The following is a 21746-nucleotide window of genomic DNA, read 5'->3' on the forward strand; positions in this document are numbered from 1 at the left end:
TGTTCTAAATCGTCTTTTCTCTGTTTTCTGGGAATTTAGAGAAGAATGGAAGGAAGTGAATTTTGAATGGACAGTGGGATTATGGAAGTGGTGGAGGGAGCCGCAGTGTGGATACCCTCTATGATAAAGTGGCATTCCAACTGAATACAAAGAAAAAATATGTAGGAGATGGGACCTAACCAGAGATATTTTGTGTAAGGGTTAACTATGCTGGAAATGTGTCGAGTAAGTTATGGGATCACCTGGAGGCCATTAAAATGCATCAGGCGAGAAGCTATCCACCCTCCGCAGTGGAGAGGCAGCAGGCAGCAGGCATCGAGAAGCTATCCACCCTCCGCAGTGGAGAGGCAGCAGGCAGCCCTTGCACTGCTCAGACCCACTGCAGACACTGAGGCAGGGCTGGCTGAGAGGCCGGCTGAGAGAGCTCAGGTATGCAGACAGCTGGTCCCAGGACCCTGTGCTGGCAGCCACAGACCACCTAGGATGCCTCCTCCACATCTGCTTTCATCCTCCCAGTGTCTCAAATCAGTACTTTTTAATGAGTTAGCAACACTTAACTATCAGAAGTTATAATCAGAAACTTCTTCTCTTAATTCAGAAGTTTTTACTTTTCTTAGTATATCAGAAGATCAGGGAGTCCAGACAAGGGGCAGCCATCCACCACAGCCTCAGTTTCCACACTGCTTCATCCCAGGTGCATTGCCACCCTGTTCTCCACAGACATTCGCATTCTCAGGCATTATCTGATTTTTTCTGGTGTTTGTCTTCTTTTGTCTTTACATCTGTGGGCTTGTCCCATATCAGGAAAGATGCCCTTAATTAGAGGGGTAACTCTCACTCTAAAGGGCAGGGACCTTTCCTAACTCAGCAGCCAAGGCAGTAAACATGAATTAGACTTAGCCATACTTCGTCACATTTCAGAGACTGACCAGTAACAAAATCAGATCTTAAAACAATTCTTCAGACATTAGTTTACAATTTCAGTGAAGACTCTCCTGGCAGAGTAACACCCCTCCTGGAGGCCCTCCTGAACCCAGTACTACCTCATTTCGCACACAATGGCACACAATCCTACCCCAACCCTATTCTCTTAGATCACTGAAATGTTAACAGTGTGAGTTGGCACCCTGCCACCAGCCTGACATGAAGAAAGGGGTCAGGGAAAGGAGGGGAGGGCGGGGTACAGAGGAACCTGTCTGCAATCCCAGCACTTGGGAGGCAGAGGCCGAAGGATCAGAAGGTCAGTGTGGGCCTCAGTTACATGATGAATTCAAAGCCAACTGGGGCTATATAAGTCTCTGTCCCAAAAGCACAACACAGTAAGAATAAAGGGGGGTGCTGTGGAATAATGCTCTTGTATACTGCAAAGATTTGTGGTCTAATAAAACGCTGATCAGCCAGTGGCCAGGCAGGAAGTGTATAGGTGGGCGACCAGACTAGGAGAATTCTGAGAAGAGGAAGGCTGGAGTCAGGGGTCACCAACCAGACGCAGAGAAAGCAAGGTGAGAACGCCGCACTGAGAAGAGGTACCAAGCCACATGGCTAAACAGAGATAAGAACTATGGGTTAATTTACGTGTAAGAGCTGGTTAGTAACAAGCCTGAGCTACTGGCTGAGCATGTGTAAATAATATTAAGCCTCTGAGTCAGTTTTTTGGGAAGCGGCTGCCGGGGTATTTGGGAATAGGCAGGTGGGAAAGAAACTTCTGCTTACAGGGGGTGGTGAGGGAAAACTTTCCAAGCAATTCCCTATTGATGTAACCAACCGTTTTATTAAATAAGAAACACAGAAATAATGCAAAAGAGAAAGCCGAGAGGTCAGAGCTCAGAGCCAAAATCTCACCCTTCCGCCTGCGGTGTCCCAGCTTCCCAAATGAGCGCTCTATTTCCTGTCTGTTAGTCTATTTAAAGAGAGAGAACAAGCCACAGCTATCTCACCTCACCAGTTCCTCAGCTGGTCCTGTTTCCTCAGACTGGAAGCTTCTGTGTCCTCATCCCAATAGCTCTCAGCTGAACTGTGTTGCTCCAAAGCCTGAAAGCTTAACCAGCCAAATGCCTTATATATCTTTTTGCTTTCTACCACCACTCCCTGGGATTAAAGGCTGGCTTTCTGGGATTAAAGGCGTGTGCCACCACCGCCACACTCTTGCTATGGCTCTAATAGCTCTGACCCCCGGGCAACTTTATTTATTAACATACAATCAAAATCACATTTCAGTATAATTAGATTACCACCACATTTCCCCTTTTCTATTTTAATAAAAAGAAAAAAAAAGCAAAAGGTTATAACTAACAAAAGAAAAACTATATACAAAAGTACAATAACTATATACAATATATACAAGTAATAAATACCTAAACAGGTATTTGACAAATCAGAGAAAATAATTCCATTATCTATCCTATTTTGGTAATTCCAAGATGTATCTAATGCACTTTCTATCCTAATTAATTTTTCAACTATAAGTAACTAATCTTCAACCATAACTAACTAATCTTCAACTCCCTCAGAGACCCAAGAAGGAAATAATATTAGCTAACAAAAATAAAAACAGGAAGTGCATGCAAGCAACTTCCAAAAAATTTGTGAGTTGACAGAAACAGCCAGCTGCCTGGGCAGTCACCTGAGGTTTCTCCGCAGTGTTGGGGCATCATCTTCAGCCTATAGGCTTAGTGTATCTGACAGACTCATTTGTGAAGTAGGATGTACACAAGGTCAACAGTTCAATCTCACATTGGGTGAGAGCAGTCCATGTACCAGAAACACCTGAATTCCACTAGTGTCCTGTCATGATTCAGGATTTTAATTTCTGGAAATTGTTGACAGTTTTTTAATTCAGCTGTCCATTCTTCTTGGCTTTGTATATATGGCTTCATCTCAGCATCCTCTTCTTCTCCACATCCCTCCATTAAATGCCAGTCTACTTTCGAGAGGCATGAGCTTTCAGCTGCTGTTCCATTGTACAACAATTCCCACAACATTATAAACCAAAAGAGGCCAAGAGGAGCTGTCTGTTACCTCACTGGAAGACCTAGATCTTAAGTTATGTTTTTTCATTATTGGAATATTCCTGAAAGTTTTAGTTCTTTAAAAGCACCATGAGCCGGGCGTTGGTGGCGCACGCCTTTAATCCCAGCACTCGGGAGGCAGAGCCAGGCGGATCTCTGTGAGTTCGAGGCCAGCCTGGGCTACCAAGTGAGCTCCAGGAAAGGCGCAAAGCTACACAGAGAAACCCTGTCTCGAAAAACCAAAAAAAAAAAAAAAAAAAAGCACCATGAAAGCCAGGCAGCAGTGGCGCACGCCTTTAATCCCAGCACTCGGGAGGCAGAGCCAGGCGGATCTCTGTGAGTTTGAGGCCAGCCTGGTCTACAGAGCAAGATCTAGGACAGGCACCAAAACTACACAGAGAAACCCTGTCTCAAAAAAACAAAACAAAACAAAAAAATAATAACCATTATGAAACTAGGTATAGTTTAGTCTTTAAACATGAATTTTAGCTATCCAAACCATAGAGTGTGAAGAGGTTAGAAATGTGTTTAAGCTGGGAAGATCTCTGAGTTCAAGGCCAGCCTGGTCTACAGAGCAAGTTCCTGGAGAGCCAGGGCTACAAGAGAAACCCTGTCTTGAAAAACCAAAAAGAAAAAAGAAGGAAGGAAGGAAGGAAGGAAGGAAGGAAGGAAGGAAGGAAGGAAGGAAGGAAGGAAGGAAGGAAGGAAGGAAGGAAGGAAGGAAGGATGTGTTTAAAATAATCATAGTTCTGAAATTTCTGATAATTCCCAGGAATACTGATTTATTGTCCCTGGACCTCAAAAAGTAGCATGGGAGGAATTTGAGAACACTGAGAACTTGGTTTTCTCACTATATGTTATAATTCTAAAATGCACTGTTGCGGCTAAATTAAAAGTACTTTTAAAAGAGAAGGAGACGGAAACCTAGACTTGAGCTTCAGTTCTAACGCCGAGAGGGAGGTAGAAAAGGAGGGTGGGAGGAGGGAGGGCTCAGACTCCTTCACACCGAACTCAAGCTAAAGACAAAGAGCTGTGATTACTTGTCATGTTCTACTCAACCACGACACAACAGAGGAATGACAGGAAGAATGCAACAAGAATGCAGGAGAGTTACTGGTTAGAGGATTAACATGCAAAAGCCAGTGATTCCTCAATATAACTCATAGAAAAGATAGCGTGAATGAAAATTCAAACAGAATAGTAAACAAAACTATAAAATACCCAAGAACAAAATTAATACAACGCACAAATAAAGTCAACTGTCCTGTACAGGGAGCCAGCAAGGGCCCCTTGGGGTTTAAAGGTTTCTGATCATTGCTGTGGTTCATGCCTGTAATTCCCAGTTCAGGGGAACCAGGCAGGACTGTTGTGAATTCAAGGCTGTGTGAGCGAAAACCAGGCTGTATCACCAAGTGAGACCCTGTCTCTGAGTTAGAGACGGTTGAATCACCAGGAGAGAGACGATCTGAGAACCAGTCAGAGCTTGGTTCAGGTAAATGACCCCAGAGAACCCATGGCTTCTTCCCAGTGACACTTTGGGCCCAGTCAGGACCTGCATCTCCCTGCTCAGTTCTCAATCATGGGAATCTGGCCTAAAATGTTCAGGTTTTTCAGATGCACACTGGAAGCTGAACCATGATGCAGATAAGCAAGAGCCTGAGCCACTCATGAATCAACTGAAATGTCAAGCAGGGAGAAAGGTCTCTAAAAAGATTGCAGGTAATACTCAAAAAGCTTTTTAGCAGAGAGTGTCACACACCGTATGTATGGAAATTAAGAGTATATAAAGCTTTTATATTATTTTGGGATAGAAGCAAAAGGAAAAACATTCTGTAATATTTTTATGTAATAAGAAATTCCCAAACACAAAATTCTTAATACTTCAGATTTTGTGACCACTGGCCTTTACTTGATTTCAGGATTAAATTACTCTCTAGACAAAAACAGTGTCCTAAGAAAACTATAGTACACCTGGCTGTGGTGGAACAAGCCTGTAACCCCAGTTACAGAGGAGGCAGAGGCAGGAGAGGGTGTTCAGTGTCATCCCTGACAACATGTGAAGTTCAAGGACAGGCCCTATCTCAAAACCAAGAGAGAACAAACATTTATAATGTAAACAAGTGGTTTGAAGCACCAGAGAAACATCTGTTTACATAGCAATAATTAATATTGTAAGGGTCCTTATCTATAAATTCATGAAGGTCATCTAAGGACTTTATAGATAACACTTCATTAGCCAAATAATTATGAGTACATATATCGCTGGAATAATAAAATGAACATCTGTTTTAAAGAATGCTTTTAATTTTATACCTTTTGTTAAATCAACCCCACTTTTATAACTTCCTATCGATTACTGAGGTTTTAATATAACAGAATAAACAGCCTTCCCCTGAAAACAGAAATAGGAATCCCTGTTGTGGCCAGGTGTGGTGACAAATGCCTGTGAGCGGTCACCTTGGCGACAAGCCTGGGAGGACTGCCGGGAGTGTGAAGAAGGTAGCCTGGGATACACAGACAGTACCAGGCTAGCTATGAGACATAGCAAGAGCCCATGTCAAAACACAGAAACGAAGAAATGCTTTTTCTGCTCACCTTGGCTGTTCTCCATTCCCAACCATCGCCTATCTGTTGTGAATGTCTGATGAATTCCGCACAATAGTGTTGGAAGCTTTTTTCTCCCAAGAACTCATCTTCCATGTTAAATGAGAACTGCAATAAAAAGGAAGAGAACAAAGTTGGGGTAGGACAATGGAAACCATCCTCAGAGTCGGTCATGAGAGTTCTCGCTGTCTGTATTCTCACCCTGTCTTCCTTTGGGTTTTACATGACACGAAAACCTAAAGGCCTATACTTATAACAGAGTATTTATCTATGGAGCCTTCTTTGTTGGATTTTCAGTTGTTCGAGAGGGAATCTTGTCTGGTTTTCTTTTTGAATTGCTGGGCATTGAACCCAGGGCCTCAAACATACTCAACATACACCCTACAAATTAACGGATCATTCGACCACACATTCTAGGGTGTTTGTCTTTATAAGGACAAGGGTGATGCTGAATGTAGTACAAATCCCCACTGTTAATTTTATCTGACTCTAAGATAATGCTTTCAAACATGCTCCTGAGAATGTCTGCTCCTGCCTCAGCTCTTCCACTGCCTGTTACAGTGCCGCTGTAACATGGGGGCCAATTGCCCTTCACGCTTTAGTAGAACTGTCAACTCTCCAGCAAATATTGTTGCAAAGCTTGAAATTGCTTTCCAAGGTATAAAGTTAATTAATTACTACTAGATCAAACTCACAAATGTGACATACCAAGAAATACTCATATATTTGTTGTAGGAAGCTGTTCAAAACATAAAATATTGTTTACAGAAAGAATTTTAGCACATAAGAAAAATGCCAGATCATGTAGTTGAGACCTCTCAATGAAAGAAGCTAGATACAACAAATGCTCCTTGTCATTAGCTATGAGCATCAAGACTGTCGCTTATTATATCAACTGCTACGGAAGACACTTCACATCTCCATTTGATCCCCTCACAACCCAAAGGTGTGTCATCTCCATTCCTTCGATGACAAATCAAAAGGAATCTGTTCACAAACACAAATAAAAAGGGACTCAGGGCCATGACTTGTATATACAAGCTGATTGCCAACACACTATGCAGACTGTCCAAATTTAGCATAACCAATATAACAATGTGTCTATTCACCCAATAATAAAAGTTGGATGCATATTAAGTAGGCACTGGGCATAGAGAAAAGTTAGATATGAAAAAAGCAGACACTTTGCCTTGTAAGAGCTCATGTTCTAAGAACAGGAGATAAACAAAAAAAAACCCACCCATTTCAGCAGACAGTGCCCTAACAAGCCTCCATTCACCTTGTGCAGCCGGCGGGGCCACACTGGTTCTGCAGCATGATGACCATAAAGCCCTCTGCTCCTAAGAGATGAATGTATGTTCACAAACCATATTCTTGTATCGTAAGTATGGAGTTTAATTAAACAAACCAATAAAATATAAGAAGACAACTGTATTACTCTGCAATTACATATATCATAAGGGCCAAATAAAGGCATGCCTCTATAGGAAAAGCAAGCTACTGTTGAGCAAAGTTAAGAACAGTGTAACTGAAAACATACAAACCCATGATTCTACAATCAATCAGCTGTACACATAGCTTGAGATCTTCCTTTTAAATCAAAACTAGAAGTTTAGATGATGTATCCTGGGTTCCATCAAGAATAAACTATAATGTGAGTGTGGTAGCAAACCTGTAATTCTAGTATCTGAGAGGTGGAAGCAGGAAGATCAGGAGTTCAGGTCATCCCCTTCATCACAGAGGTCAAAGCCAACCTGGGCTATGTGAGACTCTATCTTTAAAAAGGGAGGGGGCATGAACAATAAATTTCAATCAAGTACCTACACTCAAAAGAAAATGAATTCTTTGGCCATGCATTCTAATTTTAACAAACACACTTTTATATTTTACATTTTTTTTTTTGTTTTTGTTTTTTTGTTTTTTCGAGACAGGGTTTCTTTGTGTAGCTTTGCGCCTTTCCTGGAACTCACTTGGTAGACCAGGCTGGCCTCGAACTCACAGAGATCCGCCTGCCTCTGCCTCCCGAGTGCTGGGATTAAAGGCGTGCGCCACCACCGCCCGGCTATATTTTACATTTTAATTAATATTTTTCTAGCATATACTTTTTTTCTTTTTTATGAATCTTCCTATGTAGTCCAGGCTTGTCTGAACTCACTATATAGACAAGGCTGGCCTGGAGCTCATGGCTATCCTCCTGTCTCTGTTCCCCAAGAGCTGTGATTATAGTCACACACTACCATGCCTGGCTCTTAGGGAGAAATAAACTCAGCGGTTTTTTTGGTTGTTTGTTTCTGTTTATTTGTTTGTCTATCAGTTTTTGAAAAAAGATTTCACTCTGTAACCCTGGCTAGCCTGAAACTTGCTATGCAGCTCAAGCTAGACTCAAACTTGCCAAAATCTGATGCTCCTGCCTCTGCCTTCTATATGCTAGGATAACAGGCAAACACAAACACACACTGCCCCCTAGTCTAGCTAATCTTAATATGGCTTCTGGAAGCACATGGCACTTGACACCCTCAATTTTATGGGTAGGTAGCTGTCCATATGTCTCCTGGGATCATTTGTAATTACCCACAGATATTTCTAAGGTCCTATCCAAACATTAAGAACCTCTGTGCACAGGGGCAGGAGCAAGGCTGAGATAAGCCTCCAGAACACCAACATTTCAGATGCCTTAGAGAACCAACAATGGCCTAGAGAATAAGAAAACAGCATTCGGAGGTCCCTGATCTCTCCAAGACTTTTATCACGAAGGGGTGTTAAATTTTGTCAAAGGCTTTTTCAGCATCTAATGAGATGATCATGTGGGCTTTTTCTTTCAGTTTGTTTATATGGTGGATTACATTGACAGATTTTTGTATATTGAACCATCCTTGCATTTCTGGGATGAAGTCTACTTGATCACTGAAAGTCACAGTATAAGCTCAGGACCCCAAAGGCCAAGTTCTCAGCACAAAGGAGATTTATTTGCTTTAGAGGGACAGAGGACAGGAAGTAAGAGACAAACACAGGAAATAGAGGACAAGGGAGAAGAGGAAGGGAATAAGGGAGAGGAGTCAGGGATATTTGCTAGAGCAATAAGACAACTAAAGAAGATCAAGAAGATACAAATTGGAAAGTAAGAAGTCAAAGTATTGCTATTTGCAGATGATATGACAAGTATACATAAGTGACCCCAAAAATTCTACCAGGGAACTCCTACAGCTGATAAACACCTTCAGCAAATTGGCTGGATACAAGATTAACTAAAAAAAAAAAACAAAAACAAAAAAAAACAGTAGCTCTTATATGTGTGTGTGTGTATACATACGTGTGTGTGTGTGTGTGTGTGTGTGTGTGTGTGTGTGTGTATACATACGTGTGTGTATGCGCGCGCGCGCACATATGACAAACAAGCTGAAAAAGAAATCAGGGGAACAACATCCTTCACAATAGCTACAAATAATAAGAAATGTCTTGTGGTAACTCTAACCAAGCAAGTGAAGACCTGTATGATAAAACCTTCAAGTTTTTGAAGAAAAGAGCAGATGGAAAGATCTCCCATGCTCATGAATTGGTAGGATTAACATCATAAAAATGACCATCCTACCAAAAGCAATCCACAAATTCAATGCAATCCCCATCAAAATTCCAACACAGTTCTCTATGGACCTTGAAAGAAAAATACTCAACTTCATATGGAAAAAAAAAAAAAAAACCCAGAAACCAAGAATAGCTCAAACAATCCTGTACAACAAAAGAATTTCTGGAGCTATCACTATCCATGATTTCAATCTGTACTACAGAGCTATAGTAATAGAAACCACAAGGTATTATCATAAAAACAAATAGGTCAATCAACAGAATTTAATCAAAGACCCAGATGTAAATCCACATACCCATGGACACCTGATTTTTTGATGAATAAGCCAGAAATAGACAATGGAGAAAAGAAAATATACATCTTCAACAAATGCTGCTGGTCTAACTGGATGTCCATATGTAAAAGAATGAAAACAGATCCATATGTATCAACCTGCATAAAACTCAAGTCCAAGTGGATCAAAGACCTCAACATAAAACCAGATGCACTGAACCTAATAGAAGAAAAAGCAGGGAATAGTCTTGAACACAATGGCACAGGAGACAAGTTCCTGAACAGATCACCAAAGCATAAGAACTAAGACCTACAATTAATAAGTGATCATGAAACTGAAAAGCTTCTATAAGGCAAAGGATACCATTATTTGGATAAACATCAGCCTACAAAATGGGAAAAGATTTTTACCACATCCACATCTAACAGAGGGCTAACATCCAAAATATATAAAGAACTCAGGAAATACATATCAAAATATATAAAGAACTAAACAAACTAAATAATCCAATTTTTTGAAAAATGGGATACAGATCTAAACAGAGAATTTTCAACAGAGGAAACTCAAATAGCCAAGAAACACTTAAAGAAATGTTCAACACTCACTCCATCTTATGCCTGTCAGAACAGCTAAGATCAAAAACACAGGTGACTGTTGTTGGATTTTCTTTTACTCTAGCCCCACCTTGGAACATGAAAATGTTGTTGATTGTTGCTCTTTTGTGGGGTTTATTCATAATTATAAATGCTTGGCTTTAGCTTGGCTTGTTTCTTGACAGCTTTTTAGAAAATTATCCTGTCTACCTTTTGCCTCTGGGCTTTTATCTTTCTCTATGTCTGTATATTTTTTCTTTACTTCTTACTTCGTGGCTTGCTGTATAGCTGGGTGGCTGGCCCTTGGAGTCCTCCTCTCCTCCTTTTCTTGCTTCTCCTCCTCCCAGATTTCTCCTTCTATATATTTCTCTGCCTGCCAGCCCCACCTATCCTTTCTTCTGCCTCACTATTGACCATTCAGCTCTTTATTAGACCATCGGGTGTTTTACACAGGCAAAGAATCACAGCTTCACAGAGTTAAACAAATGAAACATAGAGGAATACAACACATCTCTGCATCATTAAACAAATGTTCCAGAGAATAAACAAATGTAACACACCTTAAAATATTCTACAACAAGTAACAGCTCATGCTGGAGAGGATCTGGAGCAAGGAGAACACTCCTCCATTGCTGGTGGAAGTGCAAACTTGTACAGTTGCTTTGCAAATCAATATGGCAGTTTCTCAGAAAATTGAAATTGAGCTACCTCAAGACCCAGCTATACCATTCCTGGGCATATACCCAAAGGACATTCCATCCTACCACAAAGACACTTGCTCAACAATTGTTCATAGCAGCTTTATTCCTAATAGCCAGAAATTAGAAACAACCTAGATGTCCCTCAACTGAAGAATGGATTAAAAGAAATGTGGCCGGGCAGTGGTGGCGCACGCCTTTAATCCCAGCACTCGGGAGGCAGAGCCAGGCGGGTCTCTGTGAGTTCGAGGCCAGCCTGGGCTACCAAGTGAGTTCCAGGAAAGGCGCAAAGCTACACAGAGAAACCCTGTCTCGAAAAAACCAAAAAAAAAAAAAAAAAAAAGGGGGGGGGAGAGGCGGGAAGGAAATGCAAAGGAGGGGTTTTGTTTGGGGAGTTTTGTTTATCTGTTTGTTTTGGTTCGTTTTTTAAGGCATGGTATTGATACATAGCCCTGGCTAGCTTGGTACTTACTAAAGAGTCCAACCTGGCCTCAGCCCTGTGATCCTCTTTCCTCGACGTCCTGAATGCTGGGCTAGCAGGTGTGGACCACCATGCCCATCTCAAGAACCCCTGGGACTGCAGTGTGGAGGTGTGGGAAGGAAGTGAGACCTGGTGCCTATGGCAGGAGGGAGGGAAGCAGGAGTGAACCTCTGACAGGATTTGTACGTCTGTTGTCTGTGCGGACAGTGGTTTCGTCAGGACTGGATGAAGTCAGGTAAAGGGCTCTTGGTAATCCAAGAGATTCGGAGATGCTGTGCAGAGTGAAGACTGGGGGTAGAACAGACAAGAGGGAGGGTTCAAATGCAGGAAAGCAAAGGTCTGAGCACGAGTCCAAGCTCTCTGCCTTTAGGTGGCAGCGTATTTCAACAGAGATCCCTGGATGAAGACAGGGTTAGGAGAGAGGTAGGTTCAGTTTAGCATGGGTTTGACAGAAGTGTCTGTAGATCCACAAACGACAGGTCTAGCAGGCATTCTGAGAAGAGTCCGTCTCAGAAGGGAAGAACTCTCAGCTGGAGATAATGGTCCTGCACATATATCCTGGAGATAATGACCCTGCACATATATCCTGGAGATAATGACCCTGCATATATATCCTGGAGATAATGGTCCTGCACATATATCCTGGAGATAACGTACAGACGGCAAGAGTCTATGTCATCACTAAGAGAAAGAATGTAGAACTAGACTGGAGGACTGAAATAGGGCTGTCAGTCCTAAAGACGGGGTTTCCAACTGTATGATCCTGACATACTCCAGAGATAACAAATCAGCACAAGCAGAATTTAATTTATAATACAAATAATATAATATAATTTATGCCTGGTGGTGTACATCTTTAATTCCAGCACTCAGGAGACACAGGCAAGCTTCTCTCTGTCAGTTTGAGATCAGCGTCGTCTATACAGTGAGTTAAAGGCCAGCCAGGGCTACATAGTGAGACATAGTCTCAAAATAATAAATAAATAAAAATCAATTTAAAAAACAAAAAACCATATTTATGATTATTAAAATTCCAAGCCAACTCTTAATAACAAAATAGAAAAACACTCCATCCCCTAAGCCCTCCAGGTACTTGAGATTTACTGAACTATTAAAAATGCTAGTTGAAACATAAAATTTCATTCAATAGTTATACTTTATCTAATTAACATCACTATGCTACTAGCAAGATGACTGAACATCAAAACATTAATTAATATTGGGTTGTATACTTTTAAAATTATCTAAGAACTGAGCTTTGCTGAAGGATGTCATACATTGCAATGCAAACACAGCTTGATCACCAAGTCGGAAAGTACACCATATTAAAAGGGTATTAATCTCCACTCAGATCCTCCAGATGTACCATAATGAAATACAGTGAATAACTGTTTCTTTGCTCAAGTAAGAATATCTCAACTCATTAAAAAAATAAAAACATTACAATCAGTACTTTTACTCACACTTTCAAGACTGGATTCTCCCTCTTCCTCTGCCATGTTCCCGGACTAGCAAAAGCAGAAATCATAGTCTCAGAACTTCCTCTACGGAATGGCTGGAAGTGTGGCCAAAATGAAATAATCACAAATGCGGCTCATTGGCCAGCAGCAGCAACAATAATCCCATTTGCCTTAAAAACCTAGCGCGTGTAAACTGTGTGTTCACAGACAAGTTGCCTTATTTTGATGGGTCCTGAGAGAACCTTAGACTGCAGCCCATTCAGGCCTGAACTACGACAAAAACCAGGCTAACCCCCTACCTCGGCCTGGCCAATGCTGAGATTACAGATGTGAGGCACCATGCCCAGCCAGACTAGCTGGGTGTGGAGACACATACCTGTAATCCCAGCATGTGGGAGGTCAATAGTTCAAGGCTATCCTCCCTCAGCAATAGCTATAGTTGAAGACCAGTCTGGTCTACATGGGGACCTGTCTCAAAAAAACAATTAAAAAAAATTAGGCTTTAGAGATAACAACAGAACAATCGTGAATGTTCAGTAAAAAGATGAATTTTAGTTAGGAGCTGTGGCCCAGGCCTTTAATCCTAACACTTGGAAAGCTTCTTCTGAGGCAGGAAAACTAAATTCTCCCCTCATCTTAAACAATACGCCTTTCATTCCTAAGTATATGTAACAATTGGAAATGAGTCCCAGTCCCTTGTGTCTTAGTATATAACGACTGATACATCTGCTCGGCCTGACTCTTGATCTGGCTGAACGGGCTGGATGTTGTTGTTGTTTTCTTTCTTTTTTGTTTTGTTTCGCTGTCTTTAATTCAATACAAACCTTTTCGCAATCACTTCAGCAGAATCCAAAGACTGAGGAGAACCGTTTTTCCTACTTTTCCAATCTGGGGGTCGGCCCTCCATGGAGAGAGTAGAGAAGCCACCCACCCTTCCACCCACTCCTGCTGTTCTGCAGCTCCAGGGAGCAGGGATTCCACAGATGACCACTCTCTAGATGAGCTACTCAACTAAAAACCGTGTGCTCACTAGGTATTGTTACCTGAACTTTAATCTGATGTATGGAACCAAATCTATGTATGTGTAATTTTTTTCTTGCAAAAGATATTTCTTTTGATGAATCAATAAGTTAGTGTATATTGAATCATGATTTTATGTGTATATATATATATGATTTTATGTTTATATATATAAACACATACACATTTCCCCAGACTTAAGGTTACTTATAAATAAATAACACACACACACACACACACACATATATATATATAAAATAGAACACGCTATGCATATACTTAAACATTAAAGATCATTCTTCACTATGAAAGGAAGCAACTTCATCTATGGAAGAATCCGACACTATTGACCATGACAGGTGAACAAGCAACGTTGGGATAAAGGTAATGGGACTGATGTGACGTTAAAGCACACAGAAGACTATTGGGGCAGAAAGGGACCCACTGCGAGGACAGCAGGAGTTAAGGAAGGGCAGTGGAGGAGACAGATGAATAAGGACACAATACAATGACATACGTGTATGAAAATATCACAACACTATCAATCATGTTACATGCTAACCTGAAAATTTAAAAACCACCCTAAAAAACAATTCCACAGTATTATAAATGTAAACATAGATTATGTCCTTTTATCAAACCAGGTGTCTTTGATATGGTTTCTGTTGCTGTGAAGAGACACCACAGCCACAGCAGCTCCAATAAGGAGAATATTTACTTGGAGTGGCTCACTTACAGTTTCAGAAGGTCAGTCCATTATCATCATGATGGGGAGCATGGCGGCATGGAGGCATGGTGCTGGCTACATCTTGATCAGAAGGCAATAGGAAGTGGACTGTCACACGGGGCACTTGAGCATATGAGACCTCAAAGCCCGCCTCCACAGTGACACACTTCCTCTAACAAGGCCACCTCCTAATGGTTATTCCCTGAGATTATGGAGGCAATTACATTCAAACTACTACACCAGGCATGGTGCACAAGCTTGTGGGTAGAGTATCAGGCACTTACACTAAAGCAGAAGTTATCACTTGAGTCTGTGAGATCAAGACTGGTCTGTACAACATAAGACTGTGTACTAACGAGGGAGGGACAGGGAGACAATTCTAGCTATGAGAGCTAAACATCAACGTTTACAACGACTTGGTTTGAACTCCTGTAAACTGGTTCCTCACACACCTTGCAGGTCCCCTGGCAGAGGTCCTCTAGTTGAGAGAGCAGGCTAGTAAGTACAGATTTCATGTGAAGCCCTGACCAAAAAATGTACATGATTCCATATGACCCCAAATAAATATTTCTTTTTTTTTTTTTTTTTAGGTTTTTCGAGACAGGGTTTCTCTGTGTAGCTTTGCGCCTTTTCCTGGAACTCACTTGGTAGTCCAGGCTGGCCTCGAACTCACAGAGATCCGCCTGGCTCTGCCTCCCGAGTGCTGGGATTAAAGGCGTGCAACACCACCGCCCGGCCCCAAATAAATATTTCTAGTTATTACCTCAGAAATAACTGAGAAGCAATCATGCCAGAAAATTGAGACCAAAAGTAGATCATCTGATGGGGTGGCGGCTAAAGCCTGGATTTCTCGACACACGGCAGCCTGGGTGGGGCAGACCAATCACTAGCGTGGGAAGCATCAGGAGGAGGAAGGCAGCTCAGTCTTGCAGCTCCTGAGCAGGTCAGTTCTCCCTACCATCTCACAATACACACCACCAATCAAAGTTTAAACAGGAAACAACACTGGAGGGAGGAACCACTGACTGGAGCTGGTATTTTCGCTGACCTCCACAACAGGAAGTCTCAGGAGGAAACAGGAAGCACTTCACTTTCCTCCATTCTGTATTTCCTTAAAGGAAACATACTAAGTCGCCTTTCTCCTACTGGTCCTCACGCTCCGTGTTCTCTCTATTAACTGTAACGGGCAGGGCCCGAGAAGAATGTGATGCACCACATACTATGACAGAAAGCCAGCAGTGGGGAGCTGAGGGGACAGAGCAGTCTTCGAAGTAGTGGTACAGGCTCCCGTCATCTTCCCCAAACCCCTAAAGCATAAGCTGTAAATGAACCAAAAACACTCCCCAGGTTACAGGTCCAGGGCAGAGAAAGGAGAGAATCGGGAAGAATCGGGAAGGGATCTAATCCTTCCTAACTGCAATTGTGCCCACCCACCTGCTCTCCAACTGGACACTGAAAAGAAGAATCAACAACATCTACTTGCAGGGAAGGAGAGAAGGGGCACTTGCTTCCTGAGTCAGCAACGCCGACCCACACAATCCTTCTTCCATCAGTCACTAATATCAATGTCAACATGGGGCCAATAAGAAGCTCTTGAACAAGAAAAGAGACAAACGTCCATAAAGTTGAAGAGGTCGACACAGTGATGCACATCTGGAATTTCAGCCCTTGAGAAGCTGAGGCATGAGGATTGCTAGTTCCAGGCCACCCAAAGTTTCATAGCAAGACCCTGTCTTTAAAAAAAAAAAAAAAAAAATAGCCAGGCAGTGGTAGCATTCACTTTTAATCCCAGCACTCAGGAGGCAGAGGCAGGCTTATCTCTTCGAGTTCGAGGCCAGCCTGGTATACAAAGAGTTCCAGGACAGCCAGGACTATTACACAGAGAAACCCTGTCTCAAAAAAAAAAAAAAAAAAAAAAAAATTAAGATTGAAGAGGGAAAGCCTTTTTTCTATAATGGTGAAAAACCGGAAAAATTATTTACTCTACATTACTAATTTAAAAAGAAAACAAAGCATCTGAAAGCAAGATAACAAGAAAAAAACTGCTAAAATTAAAAAAGTGAACTGGGACCCAGGTGTGGTGGTAAACACCATTAATCCCAGTAACAGGGAGTTGAAGTAGGAGGAAGACAGGCAGACTAAGGCTAGCCTGGGCTACATAATAAGTACCAGGCCGGGCTAGGTCCTAAGACCCCAACTGAGAATTAGAAAAGAAAAGGAAAAGGGAGTTGTGGTAAGGAAGGAAAATTATAAAAAACCAGAAACATAAAGTCAACATTATAAATAAGAAAAAGAAATACAGAAGTTTGAACGGGGGAGGGGAACAAATCAGCATTTTAGTATATATTCTTAAATGTTTTCCTGAAACACAGAAGATCGAAATGAAAAAATGCCAACTGACTAAGAGCAAAGAACACAGACACAAGCCACATGCCGCCTGTGGAGGTGTCAGTCAGTCACAGGTCAACAAGATCGGGAGAACCAGAGCTTCTGCGTCCTCTCTGAAACTATGACACAATCTTCATCCCTGCACTGAATATTCACGTCTAAGCGCCGGACAGTCAACTGTGGTACACTGGACCTTTAAAGTGCTTGAATAGACACGAGATTCGACTGGGCAGTTCCAGAATGAAGGCAGTCTGGGGCTCCACCATAGAGGAGCAAGGCAAAGGCTTTTCCTGAGAGAACACAGAACAAGGAAAGGGAGGCATCTGATGCCTGTAAGGGGAGCAATGACTGTCTTCCGGTCATTCCAGCAGGAATTCCTTAGCTAGAGGTCGGCCGCTAGACAGAGCGTAAGTTTTGTTTTCCTTGGACAGACCATGAACCGAGTTGAGTTTTGTTTGCTGATGTGGAACCCATCATGATGGCACCTCCTCGGGCAATGACTGCCCAATTATTTGAGCAGGAAGCTGTGTTTTTACAGAGTATGTGGTATGTTTCCTTCTTCCCTTTGAGCATCATGAAGCTCAGAACTTCCTCTGAGGCTACTTTTCGTGATTATATAGAAAGAGGGGAGAAAAAAGTACAACTTTTCATAGACTGTATTTCTGTGTGACTCATCTTAATGTCATCTTTCTATTTGAGCTTCATCTCTTCATGACTATGATTTATCTTTGTTATTATATCATTTATGGGTTATAAGTCACCTGAAATACTTTTGGGACAGATAGGATTTGAATTTCAAATTATAAGCAACACAGATAAAATGGCTAATAGAAAAGAAACCAGATAACAAGACAGGAAGCAAAAAAGATACATACTGAGCCCTCAAGTATCATCCTGAGAGATTTGAGACTTTTAAAAAGAAGTATAAATTATGGCTTTGCTTTCAATAGTCAGTAATCAACTTTATATGAAAATTTTCAAGCCGAAAAGAACATTAATTCCAGACAATAAAATCAATGATAAATTGTACAATGCTATTTAAGGAATTAGTATGGGTTGATGTGATAATTGAAAATAGCACTGTCAAGCCTCTGCTATACATCAGGAACTGCGCAACTAAAATCCTCAGAGCATCTCTATGAGGTATGTTAGTATAAGATACAAGATAAGTCGCTTGTTATAACTGGTAAAGGTAGTAACTCAACCAAAAGCGTCTGAGCACTACAACCATGGTCTAGAGGAAATGAGACTTTTCAGCTTCTCCTGGAATTATGAAATGAAACAAACCGGTAGCATTGACTAAGAGGTGGGGGGAGGGGCAGATAAGGACCCTAGGAATCGGTTGAAATGACACAGAGTGGACAAGTAAACAGCCTGACTAGAAAGTAGGTTGAGGACTACAGGGAAATCTGGGGAACAGGAAGCAAGCAGTTTACAAAGTCTTCAAACTCAAAAGACTCTATTTAAAACTGCGAGCAATAGCAAACCATTGTAAGGTTCCAGAGCACAAAGGGGTGGATGAAAAGATCTTCTTGGAAAGATAATATACAATGGTATGAAATAACCCTAACTTCAAAGGCAAACTATTGGTAATTATTCTCCTTGGCCCTGATAGACCAATGAGCATTTGATGAACCAAGCATAGTAGAGGGGCCTCCGTTTCTGCAGAAGATCGCCCTCAGGTGGAGCATATTTTTAGTTGCCCTATCTTCTAAGTGTTTTATAGCCTGGTTGGCCCCTAAAGACATTCGTTTCCAGTGTCCCATCACCAAATAATCTCTATAGCTCTTTCTTTTGGATGTTGGTTATACTTGTGATTCAAACATAACCTCTGAGCTCCAAAGCATGTCTTGAGGCTTAAAAGATATTAATATTCACATCAATCCCAGCCTGAAACTACCTACTTATGTGAGCTTTACTGTTTTCCCAAAGGGATGCTTATGTTTCTCAAAAGTTTACCCAACACTAAGAAGTGCTATCAAGATATACCTTGTTCTGGGTACAGGAGTGGATGCCTACAACCTCAGCACTCTAGAGGCTGAGGCAGGAGGAATCTAAGGTCCACACTAGACTGGACTCCATAAGACCCTGTCTAAAATATAAAAAAAGGTGTGGGGTGGGTGGCACAGTTGGCAGAGTGATTGCCTAGCCTGCACCAAGACCCGAGTTCCATTCCCAGCACCTTGGAGACGGGAAGATCAGCTCAAGGTCAGCCCCAGCTGCATAGGCAGCACGAGATTAGCGTAGTCTAGAAATCTGAGAAAGGTAAGATAGGATTTTTTTAAAGCATTGTCTCACACTTCCCTCCACGATAGCAAGATCTTTAACATTATCCTAATCTTGTAATATTCCATATTCAAATGAATCAAGCTGAGAACTATTTCCACTTGGTTTCTTCCATTAAAGTACAAATAACAATTTTCTGTTTGTTTTTGCTCATTGAGACGGGATCTGGCTGTGTGTAGTGCAGGCTGGATTCAAACTGGAGACGGCTCTGCCTCCAGCTACGACATGCTGGGGTCACAGTGCTGAGCCAGCAAGCTCGGGTGTGACGTTTTTCAAAGCTCTGCTCTGGGAGACTTGAACTTCCTCATTACTCGAGTTTATTTTTCGGCTAGGGTTTTCATTTTGTGTCATTTTCCCTGTCAATATCTGCAGCTTTGGAAGCAATGAGGAGCGGTAATACCTGGGATCCTAAAGTGGATTTGAGCGCTGCACAGGGTCTCTCTTCTCTAACCCTAACAATCGTAAATGTACACCTTGCCACCACAGTGGAGGCCACTATCAGATTATAATGACTCAAAGTAAGCTTTCGGCAAAGAACTATTGAATTTGGAAAGAGCAAGCCGACTGACAAAGTACACTCATAACAAGAGGGCATGAGTCTGAACACTGAAGCAAAACCGATGGCCCTTGTAACCCGTGATGGCGCCTGCACTCTCGGCTCCTTGGAAGGCAGGCTGAGCGCAGGAGGCCACCTGGAGCCCAGACCAAACAATCCAGGCCTGGGGAGTGCCCACCAGCACTAGGGAGACTGAGGCATGACTGCTTAGAGTTCAAGGCCAGCCTGGGCTACACAGTGTGTAGCAGACCCCGTCTCAAAAACAAACCCACAATATGGGTTTGTTGTTTGTTTGTTTGTTCTTAGGTTTGGAAACTATTTACATCTTGTCAGAAGCATGTAACTGCAGAAATTAGGACTCCATTTTGATTGTAAAGGATTCTGTGGCCACCCCGGGTTTTACTACCAAAATTTTCATAATTATCACTGCAACTGAAAGTATGTCCTCTATGCATCAGCTCATTATTCCTGTATCTCTGATGCCCACCCCTTCCCGGTTTTGTACACTCCGGGGGCCGTGTTGGCTGCAAATCTGGAAGCCCTTCAGGTGGGCCTGCCAGTCTTCACTTCCTTTGTTTTCCAGGTCACGTGAGCACACGCCAAGCACAAGGTGAAAGGTCGCCTGGCGGCCCGCGCCCGCCTCCCCGGCCTTTTGTGCCGGGCTGGCCGCTCCGCCGCCCTTCTCCGGTCCCGGGAGGCGGGCGAGGGCTGCGGGGACCAGAGGAGGAGGCGCCGTGGCGACGAGTACTCACCCCGCTCTCCCGCTCGCCCAGACCTGCAGCCGGCGGCGCGCAGACGGGCGGGGCGGGGCCGGGACGGCGGAGGGGCGGGGCGGGAGGAGGAGCCCCGCCCGCGCCGCTCTGAGCATGCGCCGTGGGGACGCCGGGCGCCCGGGGGACATCCGAACGAGACCTTCCTGCAACCTGTGCACCTGCATCCCTTTCCAAAACCTAATCCACCGGGCGATGTCAGCCTGGCAGGGGCGACCCCGAGCCAGGGGGCCTGCACACTCACTCCAACACGCTATCTAATATCCTCACCATAAACGGGGGGCCGGTGTGGAAGTGGAGTCCCAGCAAGGATGCAGGCCGCCGCTCGCATCCCCGAGAGCTTGGAGAGCCAGGCCAACCTGGTTGCTGTCACCCATTTAAAACAAGACTGAGGCAAGAAGTTAGGAATCCGAACGCTGAAAACCGTACCAATTATGATACAAAAAGCAGAAAGTGCCAACCCAAAATGAAACGGGCAAGGGCAGGAATGGGGGGGGCGCTCCAAGAGGTTTTAAGTCATACACGTCACGAAACCCATAGGACATCTCAGGAGCGCGTCCGCTCCTTTAAAAAAGAAAACATTTCTTAGAAAACAAAGTAAACAGGCAAAATGAAAGCACCGTCGGTTTCTCAAGATGGAGGTTTTGGTCTTGAGCAGTCGTGTAAGATTATAATGTTAAGTAGCTAATAAATCCCTAGGACCCTAGGTAATGTTTTTGCAATTTTCTTAGGGTCCTTGTTTCGGAATAAGCTGGTGTGTGTGTGTGTGTGTGTGTGTGTGTGTGTGTGTGTGTGTGTGTGTGTGTGTGTGTGTGTGTGTGTTTGCAATTTCCTTAGGGTCCTAGGGTCCTTGTAGTTTCGGAATAAGCTGGTGTGTGTGTGTGTGTGTGTGTGTGTGTGTGTGTGTGTGTGTGTGTGTGTGTGTGTGTTTGCAATTTCCTTAGGGTCCTAGGGTCCTTGTAGTTTCGGAATAAGCTGGTGTGTGTGTGTGTGTGTGTGTGTGTGTGTGTGTGTGTGTGTGTGTCTTTTGTTTGTTTTTTGCTTTAAATGGACAGAACACAGATCAGCGGTGGCCAGTGGCAAGAGATGGGGAAAGAGCTAACTAAAAGGAGGCTTAGAATTTGGAAGGAAGCTAGAACTCTGTTTTTGATTGATGATTACACCACTATTTTGCTTGTCAGAAAACAGTTAAATTTTGCCACGTGCAAAATAGGGTTTTGTTGTTGGTTTTTTCCAAGACAGGATTTCTCTGTGTAGTCCTGGCTGTCCTGGAATTTTCTCTATAGACCACGCTGGCC

At 42.8% G+C, this 21746-nt stretch overlaps 1 protein-coding gene across 8 annotated transcripts in view; it reads right to left on the reverse strand.

The window, feature by feature from the left end:
- Atg10 (autophagy related 10) overlaps positions 1 to 20502 on the reverse strand; it is a 284964-nt gene extending 264462 nt beyond the window's left edge. For 2 of the 8 annotated variants that reach the window (XM_076552043.1, XM_076552041.1), the window contains exons 1-2: positions 20431 to 20502; positions 5604 to 5720 (exon numbers count right to left, since the gene is read on the reverse strand). In XM_076552043.1, coding sequence (XP_076408158.1) covers positions 5604 to 5629 — 26 coding nt within the window. In that variant the 5' untranslated portion in view covers positions 5630 to 5720; positions 20431 to 20502. Of the gene's footprint in view, positions 1 to 5603; positions 5721 to 12704; positions 12833 to 20430 lie in introns of those variants that run through there. The other 6 variants (XM_006980473.4, XM_042261606.2, XM_042261604.2 and 3 more) reach the window with 5 other exon arrangements.
- Positions 20503 to 21746: the final 1244 nt, after the last annotated feature.

This window comes from Peromyscus maniculatus, chromosome 15 (genome assembly GCF_049852395.1).
Source record: "Peromyscus maniculatus bairdii isolate BWxNUB_F1_BW_parent chromosome 15, HU_Pman_BW_mat_3.1, whole genome shotgun sequence".
Lineage (NCBI taxonomy): Eukaryota > Metazoa > Chordata > Mammalia > Rodentia > Cricetidae > Peromyscus > Peromyscus maniculatus.